Here is a 9779-nt window from a genome sequence, read left to right on the forward strand (position 1 = left end):
ATGAAATATGAAGAAACGAAACGAAAACAAGAAAACATTCACACAACATTTCGGCGCGTACGAAAAAACAAAGTGGAGGAAATCAAGAAATGGGTTCCGCCGATGACGTAGGAATGCGATTGGCATATTTTAGCATATGTTTAGCGAGCTTTGAACGCATTTGAATGGCTGTGACGTGATTCGGAGCATCTTGGAACACAGCTTTTATCGCTTCTTTTCTACCTTCTTGATTTCGACCACCGCACTTTATTTCCTTTCTTTCTCTCACAATTCGCCTCCCATTCTGGATGTCCCTCTTGAAAGCAGCGCATCTGCTTCCGCCTACTATCAAGGAACCCCAGCCACCTACGTATCCTTACCTTAGCCCATACCGGCTAATGGTGACGCGCCAATCTTTACTCAAATTCGTTAGAGAACTTCATAATTGTCATGCAAGATGACTGGGCAAAGGTGTAAGAAATGGTAATTTAGTCACGATAAACTTGTCAAACAGTTTAACCATACATTATTGACAGAAGAGATGACATCTCTGAATGGAGAATTATTACGATACAAAGAGATATTTCTCTTCGGAGTAATTTAACAGACAGGTGCTACTGAAAACGAATCAAAATCGAATTTGATGGTATAGAAATGAATATGGATATTTGTGGAACGATTGGAATAAATAATCAATTCATTCTCCCAGTGTGATTTCCCATAAGTCAACCAGCCCGTTAGATGTCATGTCACCGCGAGTTAACAACTTGCTGAAAAATAAACATTTAATAAATCTCTTCCTACGTCGCTATGTGTTTGCGTTTCAATTACGCCCTGCCATAGCAAAATGTTTCCTTCCGTCCGGGACTTCGTCAGCATACTGCCGAAGCCGGAACTGGTCCCCCCTCCCCCTTCCCATCAACTTGTCAGTCGCTCGATCCACTCGGTGTCCGCTGATGCAACATTTTAATTCGCGAAAGCCACACAATTTCCCCTGGCGAAGCTGGCGAATTTTTCGTTCCCAGACGCGACCCTAGCTGCTGCTCCTTAACCGATCGTGACAAAGTATCGTTTGCTTCATTCGAATGCACCCGACGGTGTCCGTATGATTTACGTTTAAGATTAGCAAACGGGCTGCCACCTTCAAGATAGTGTGCAGCCGGTCCGTTTCGATGCACTTCCGGCACCGGTTTTGAGTTTTACTTTCCTTTGGATGGTTATCCAACAATTGCACATGCACCGGACTTCACACTCACCCCAAGCGGGCGGGATGGGTGGAGAAAATAAAAAAAACCGACCGAACGGCAGAAACAAAACACCCCTAATCCATCCCATGCGGCCATCGAAGGGGTGCTGCAAAACCCGTTTCCTTCAAACCATCGCCAGGGCCAGGGACGGACCGTTTGCGTATGCAGGCAACGGATTGGAAAGCGGTGCCATAAACCGGCGCTGGAAAGCCACATCCGGCGGGGCTCGCAGTCCGGGAACTATACTACGCCCTCCGGCCAACCGGTTCCCGCGTGCAGTTCGAACCGCGATTGTTTGCAAATCGTTAACCGGTCCGGGGCGAAGTAAGATGATTATCTTTTCACGCAGACGGCCGAAGGGAAACCGGGGCGTGCATCCTATCGCAGTGAAGCGTTTTAAATAAAATGGGGGAAACTTTTCCCGGGTACTAAACACTTCCTGGACCGGCTGCCAAATCTTGACAAATTGTACCCGGTTCGCTTGATGGCATAACGGGTTGCATCATTGCGACGTTGCACAATTTGTGTCATCGTAACAAGGATTGGTTTTGTAAACAACTTTACAGGAAGAACTACACATGGTTCAACACCTTTTACGAATGAGTTTCATTAATGTTGTTAGTGTCTGAGTTTGCGTTGTTATTCGACTTAAAACTTACACGATATTTACGATTAACAATTATAACAAAGCACCACTTTGGTTCCACGTAAAACAGCATGGAAACATAACTTACCACAAACCTCCCCAGGTCATTCCGTTCACAGCGACACACCCCAAAAATCCATCTTCGGCCATCTAACCTCGTCCACACACACACACAATCACCCCACGTGTGGGGAGCACCCATTTTTGGCCCTCGGCCCAATCCGTATCGCTCCAAAAACGAACATGATTTAGCGGCTCCGGCCAGTTGCAATGTTGCACTTTTCCTGCACCGAAACCTGATCAAAGGCACCCACAGATGGGCACACAGATATTTTATCAAACTGTCACCGTCCACTGTGATTGTCTGCGGCGCGGGGCCACTCTCCCACTGCTTGGGAAAACCGCGCCACGATGCCGAATTGAAGATTTATGAACAGCGTTCTTCGGCGCGTTCCATGAGCTCAGGCCCAAAGCTGCTCGAAGTGGTTCAAATTAATAACGCCCCAAAGACAGAAATAGGTGCGTTTTGTCGCATGCATTGCTCTGGTTTGTGAGCGCGAGACCCCGGGGTGGCTCGAAGGAGTCGAGTGGGGGGGGGGGGGGGGGGGGGGGGGCGAGTAAATTTAGATTTTAATTGGATGGGAAACAGCAGTTCGGCGCTAATAAATCATCAATGAAATTTCTTTCAACGCCAACCGATGTCGTACACTATTTTACGAGTGACACTGAAGGACCTCCCTCCGAATGATAGCTTTACTTGACGATGCTGGGGGAAAATCGGTGGCCTACTTTGTAGCGAAAATGCAATGCATATAGCAGTAATATTTTATTATGTCCAAACATTAATTTCTCGCGTGTTTTAAAACACGTTTCGAAGGATCAAGAACGTTGACTCATGCAATCCGACCGACGCTGTAGCTCATGCGAATTTATTTTATCGTTTACTTTCAGCACTCTCTACTGGCAATTCTGGCGGCTAGTTGCTTCGGCCTGGTAGCCTCCTACAAGGACTCGCTGCACGCCTACGCGCCGGAGTATGTAAGTAACTATTGCTCAACACCTAGATCGACCTTGGCCCCAGAGCCCCAGCCTATAACCGTTCATCAAACGTTCATCGAGCGCGTTGAGTCACTAACCGAGTCCATTCCGTGCGGTAATTAGCGCTGCCCGAGAGCGCGATCTCATTAGCTGCCGTTACTTCCACCGGGCGGAATCGATAAATTCGGCACTTTACGGCAAAACCCACACCCGGCGGAGGTCAAGCGAGGCATAAATATGCGATTTACCCTCGGTGCGGTCGTTATCGGGTTGACTTATGAAACTACAATCGACCGGGCTCCGGGTGATGCACTCTGCCATATGCAAAATTAAACTCGTGATTCAAAACGATATCGTTCGGGTTAAGTAATTATTACGTGCATGAAGCCTACTCGACATTCGCTTTTCCTTCAAGCGTTCAATTTTGGTGCTCACAAACATGCTTCAATCTCCCAAAAACTGTTTTGCACCAAAAAGTGGGCATGATTGTATAAACACACTGGTGGCGATAACGAAGCCTACCCCTCGAGGCTGGTTGATCGTAATGAAAATCATCCGGCTGGTAGAGAAACAAAAAACCCCACTCAATCGAGACGCAATTCCGCGAACCCGAGCTCCACTTCATTTCCCACGAAAGGCTTCCCAAAAGATATCGCTACCTTATCGGTCCAAATATAAACTCATTAGCAAGCTCACTCCGAACTGGATTGCGAATGGTACTCAACGATTGCGATAAGTAACAACGACTTATCCCGTCATGGCCGCGGCCAGTCTGCATGCAGTTTGGATTTGCATTGCAAAATTGTAAAGTTTATTTTAAGCCGCATACCACTTTTTTCGACAGACTTGCACTGGCGCCATAAATAAACAGCAAGAATTGTAGCTGAAAAATAAATCACCCTTATCGAAGGCTCACGGTCTGCCAAGTCAAGATTTGCCGGCCAAACCAGTGTGCTGGTTTGGTTTTAGAACGCGTGCGTATCTTATTTTTAGCGTTTAGTAAAAACGGAGTGAGCCGAAACGTACATAAAATCATCGCCTACTTCGGTTGATTAATTAAACGTAACACAGCACGTCCCGTAGCAAAGTAGCAGTACTTAATCAAAATTATCGAACAAGAGGAAATGTCTTATTAATTTTACACACACACACACACACACACACACACACACACACACACACACACACACACACACACAGACAAGTGCACGAGCACCCAAGTCGATGCCGTACTGCAGCTAATAAAATCAACACCGAACCCTGCCATCCCTCGCAACATCTTCCACACCGTGAGCATAAACAAACCCTCCATCCGACGTGTCCTTCTCACGCACGCACGCACGCACTATCGCATCGTAACAAATAAAGCTTTTTATTAGCGTTAGATTTAACATATTTTTCAAATTAAGAAAATTATCATAAACTTCTTATTATCCGATGTGTGCTACGGCACGCGCAACATTGTAACCAAGCAAACCGTTCAAACCGCAACCGGGGCTATGTGCACCTCTCCGCGAATCGTGCGTATGCGTGTCTGTGTGTGTGTGTCATTTGCATGAAAACGCATCGCCAAAAGGCAGCTCGACGGCGGTCGATCTCAAAACGCGAGGGGCAAAAAATGGGCGGTTCAAAGCCGGTGGAGAATTAAATTAGACCAAGTACCGCCGACGAGATACGCCAGGGGTGGCACATTTTCAGGTGCCTCATTGACATGCATTCCGCCGTGATTTGCACGTGATTAATTATGCATGTTTAGCCTGCCACCTGCATGCGGTCGTGCCTTCTTTTCGCGCTACTCTACGACACTTGCTCGTACATCTGTGACATGGTCTAATTATTTTGTATCTGCACCTTTTTTTCTTTCCACAAAACGTTCAGTAGTATCTTCATTGGATTTATGATTAGCTTGTTAGAGCACATGTTTGACATTTGTTGTTTCGTCTACACAACCCAAGGATCGTTTCACAATCTTGGGCAAATGATCTGACAAATGTTTCGGACAAATAATTTTGATCTTTTACCGAAATTCTTACTAATTTTCTTTCTTCCACCTCTTACAGGCACATCCTGCGTACTCCTTCAGCTACGGCGTCAAGGATCTTCACAGTGGCGATGTAAAGTCACAATGGGAAACGCGTGACGATGGCATCGTCAAAGGACACTACAGCGTCGTCGAGCCGGACGGTTCGATCCGCGAGGTGGACTATACGGCCGACTCGAAGACCGGGTTCAACGCGGTGGTGAAAACGCACGGCCCGAACGCACATCCCGTGCGAGACGAACCGTCTTCCTTCGACCAGCACCACCAGCATCACCAGCACTACGACGAGCATCACTCGCAGTCGAAGATCAATCACTTCAGCAAGGGCCAGGACCATCTGATACTGAGCTCCGATCTGCCGCAGCGCGAGAAGGACATCGCGGAGATCAGCGAGAAGAAGCGCCCGATACCGTCGATCCTGGAGCTGAAGCCGCACGTGAACCTCGAGAAGCCGCTGGTAGCGTACAAGCACTACGAACCGCCGAAGACGCTCTACAAGCAGTACGCGTACGACGAGCTGCGGCCGCACGTCACCGTCGAGACGGAGCACAGCCACAAGCACTACATCTCTTCCAGCGACCCGTCGAACTTTTTCTCCGAGGCCGCCGACGCCGAGCAGGATCTGTTCAAGCCAAGCATCCGCATCGAGGAGGTGAAGGCGCCCGACCTGTCCAAGCTGAAGCCCATCTCGCCCGACGTCGACTTTTCGCAGCTCTCCGAGAGCGATCTCGGGCCGTACTACACGAAGGATAGCTACCGGCCGTTCGCGCAGTACAGCAACCACGTGTCGCACCCGGTGACACTGCAGAAGGCCAAGGTGCACACCATCCAGGTGGACACTAAACCGAAGAAGAACCTACTGAAGCCGCTGACCACACCCGGTCTGAAGAACTTCGCCACGCCAACCGTGTACAAATTCGCCGCCCGCAGCGGTCCCCAGACCAGGCCAGACTATGCCAGCTACTTCAAGGCGAAAGCGACCCGCCAAGCCCGCACCGGTCCCGTCCTGTTTCACCCGGACGAGCAGAAGCGGGCCTCACTGCGGATGGTTCAATCGATGCTGTCCCGCCAACCAACTCGCAACTTGCCAGTGTACGCGAGGAACTACGCCTAAGGGACTCGTTCGATGTCCAGGTTCCAGATAGTGCAATAGTAAATCCCTTAGGGTTCTCACCCTAGGGTAGTAAGGAGTGTTCCGCTTGGATGACCAGTGGTATGCTTGGAGTATGACTGGATGATACATTATTTAACTATGGCCCGAACACCAACGGACAGTTGGACTGAGAAAAGGGCATAACCTAATATTCGCTCGCGAACCAACCAGTCTGTGTGTATGTGCTTGTAAACAGTACATTGATTTTATTAGAATATTAGGATCGTTATCTATTTAATAAACATGTTATAAAAACTGCCAAGAGTCAGAGGGAAAGAAAGAAGTATGATATTCAAATGTTTACACCTCAGGATTGATTTTCGGGTAGTTGTCGAAAACGGATTGGAAAATGTAATCCTACCTTGCTTATACAATTAACGAGTATCAGAGAACAATTTAAATCTATGGCTTGGACTAAACAGTCAATACATTTTTTACAGCGTAGATAATTTCCATACAATATGGCGACCAGCAGCGCGATTGAGGTGATCTCTTGCACCCACAATGTGGCTAAGTGAGATCCAATTTCCAGTGCAGAATGGGACAAAGTGCTGATCATAGTAGTATACGCTGGACAAGGTCTACATATAAATACACCATTAGCTTCACCTATTACCATGTCTACCGACGCAAATCAACGCAACCCTTACCGAGAGTGCGGTATACGGAGTCATACGAACCCTACCGCGAACCGGATACGCCACACAAGCACAACGGAACGACTGCAGAAAGTGGATCCATTCCGTCCAGAACACCCCCACGCTCATTCCATCCTCGGAATGTGTCCGTCTAATTATCCCTCTCTTTGCGCACTCCAACCGATCAGTCGTCTCTCGATCGATCGACCTTCGTTTCCGGGGGGGTGGGGGCTTCGCAAAATGCGGAGATAAATTATGGCCGTCGCTTTCTGCGCGATCGACTATGCGGATAACCTTATAATTAACACGCGGCAGCAAGCACTGGACAACCCATCGAAAGGACTACCCAATGCCGGATCTAAATCGAACAGGCAGTCGAGAGCCTACTAAAATGAAAAAATTGACATAGAGTGAGAACGCAGCTGCACGCATTGCTACTTTCCAGACTACCACTTATTATTGGCATTAATGGTCTACATTGCCGATCAGGGGACTTTCAGTTCTAGTCAACCATGATGTCAATAACTTGTGCTTCTTGTGCGTCTTCGCCTTTCCTTGCATTACATTTTATATGACAATCATGGAGACAGCTATGGTGCCAGGGTTAACGATTGAGTTATCGCATCAAAGTGTCGCGGATACCGTGGCAGGTCAAAGATGGAATCAAATAAACGCAATAGTTATAATAATCATTCCGTACTTTGGCTAATCGTTGGCACCAGTGGGGCCTTCATGACATGGGCATAGGAATTCTGTGCACTTATGAATGACGTGTAGCTGATTTTAACAGCCATGCCCAAAGGCAAAATTTTTGGATTTGCTTGGAACCAACTCAAAATTGGACCCACCTTTGAGAATGGAGACCGGTAAAAAACACATGACCCCCGGAAAAGAAGAGCGTTACCTCTAGCGTCTGCACAGTAATTCGAATTTTGTACGCGTTTGCGTCATATTTGGCCCGTTTTAAAGGCCATGTCTCACGGTCAACTTGTGCGATACCAGAACCCGCACGAAAACCGGAGCTCCCTTTGAAACCGGAGATCCGGGGAAAAAAACAGCGCCAAACCCCGAGGTCTGTTTTGTTATCAAAATTTCGTGTGCTGATTTCATCAGCCATGCCTCAGGGTCAACTTATGGTTATTCGGAAGCCGGATAAAAACTGGAGCTACATTTTGAAGCGGAGATCCGGCAGCAGAAGAGTCTGGCAACATCCTGTAGTTCCAGTAATCTCGATGTAACCTTCACATGTAAGCTTAGATTATCGGCTTGCTTTGGGCAACCCTTTTTTCTAGCTTTCTTATGAATACTTGTACCAAGAGTTTAAATTCCGCACAGCTCCCTCCCGTTCTCAAACTCCCGATCAAACAAAACCAAAACAATACAAACGGACTCCTTTCCTGGCGGTTGGATAATGGCCCAACGACCTCCGGTTTCGTCTGGTGGTGGCGTCCAGTCGGCGGATCATTTTTCTTTTTGTTTTACCAGTCCGCGGTTCCCCGTCCTTGACTCCACCAGACTTAAGCCGAGCGAATGCTCCAGTTCCAGATATTCGCACGCCCCAACTTTAGAAGGGAAAGTGGAGTGAACCGAATGTGCAAGGTCACTCAGACGTTACGGCCGTTACGGTAACTTGCGGAACACTGCACTCGGGGCAAGATTTTTCTTTCCGCGAACCGTGGTGAATGAAGAAGGATGAATTGGTGCAAGAAATAACAGGAGTAAGAGCAGCTAGGATAAGGAACCCAACTTAAGTCTGGCAAATCTGGCTGGAACGTGTGTTGCGTGTTTTGGCGGCACCGGCCAAAACGTGACTCAGCCAAGGTGACACGAGACGCCGAACGGAGCTATTCCGGGGCATGTAGCTCCAGTGGCTGGACTTTTTTGAGGTCACCACTTCCAGCAGAATGGTAACGTTTGTGGTAGCGCGCGAAATAATAGTAGGTGGACCCTCGGAAAGAACCTTCTGCGGACGTAATGTCTGCAAGTAGACCAGAGACCATCGAACAACAATCCCAAATGCCACTCAAGGTTCCCCGGCTCGATCGATATCGGATGTCGAAATGTTTGCCGTCGGGAGGGAAACAAAAAGGTAAACATCATAAAACTCGTCTATCCCTACCCACCGATAAACGACACACACGCATTTGTGAAGTGTTGGATTCCAAAAATTGACAACACAATGTCACAGCGAAGCCCGGCGCGGCCAGCGTCCTGGCAGACAACCTTGCTGGGAGATAAAACTGGGCGACACATTCGGTCACATTTCGATTCTGTTTCTTTTTTCTGGCCCACTGGAATGCCATCGATCTGTTGTGGTGGAACTTGTCAATCTCGCAATGACAAAACTTGAACGGAAGACTTTTGGGTGTGATAAATTCCTCCAGCCAGAAGAATTAGTTCTGCATGGCTGATTCCAAACATAAGGACCTGACTCAATACTTAACCTATGGGGCATTGAAGTAAACCCCTTTCCAAATATTCAAATTAGCAGAGAAAGATACTGATGAATTTTCAACAATGCAATAAAAGATGAATGTATTACACCTTTTAGGCTCAATGCTGCAAAGAAAGTGTAGTTCTCCTCAAGAGTTGCAAACATGACCCAACTATCACTTAATGCAATGCATAATATACAACCGAATCAATAGAAGTAATCTATTTAACGAGCTTTTCATTAGACGTCAAAAAGACTGCAGTTTATCGGCACGGTCCTTATCCTTTTGCGCCATCGGAGAGACCTCCAATTCGCCTGTGTCCAATCGGATTTGTCAGCAACAAAGTAGCCGATTGCTTTCGTTAGGTCTTGTTACTGTTTTTTTGCGCAAATTCCAATCACTTTCCGAATGAAATGGTGAAACAAAAAAAAACACACATACACAAGTCTCCATCATTCCCTGCTATCTATCCATTAGACGAGGTAAGTAGCAGTTTGTGTTGGATGATTTACAGTCACCATGCAGCTACCGTCGCGGCAATCGAGGAGCTTAAGGCTCTTTAATAAAATAGAGAGAAAAAAATGTCCGCAAAGGCCCGTTTC

The 9779-nt window shown here is 47.5% G+C and overlaps 1 protein-coding gene across 1 annotated transcript; it reads left to right on the plus strand.

The window, feature by feature from the left end:
- Positions 1-2793: 2793 nt before the first annotated feature.
- On the plus strand, positions 2794-6065 carry LOC131294395 (uncharacterized). The gene is made up of 2 exons (XM_058322442.1): positions 2794-2910; positions 4971-6065. Exons 1-2 carry the CDS (start codon positions 2794-2796, stop codon positions 6063-6065), a joined length of 1212 nt encoding a protein of 403 aa, XP_058178425.1.
- Positions 6066-9779: the final 3714 nt, after the last annotated feature.

This window comes from Anopheles ziemanni, chromosome 2, assembly GCF_943734765.1.
Source record: "Anopheles ziemanni chromosome 2, idAnoZiCoDA_A2_x.2, whole genome shotgun sequence".
Classification (NCBI taxonomy): Eukaryota; Metazoa; Arthropoda; class Insecta; order Diptera; family Culicidae; genus Anopheles; species Anopheles ziemanni.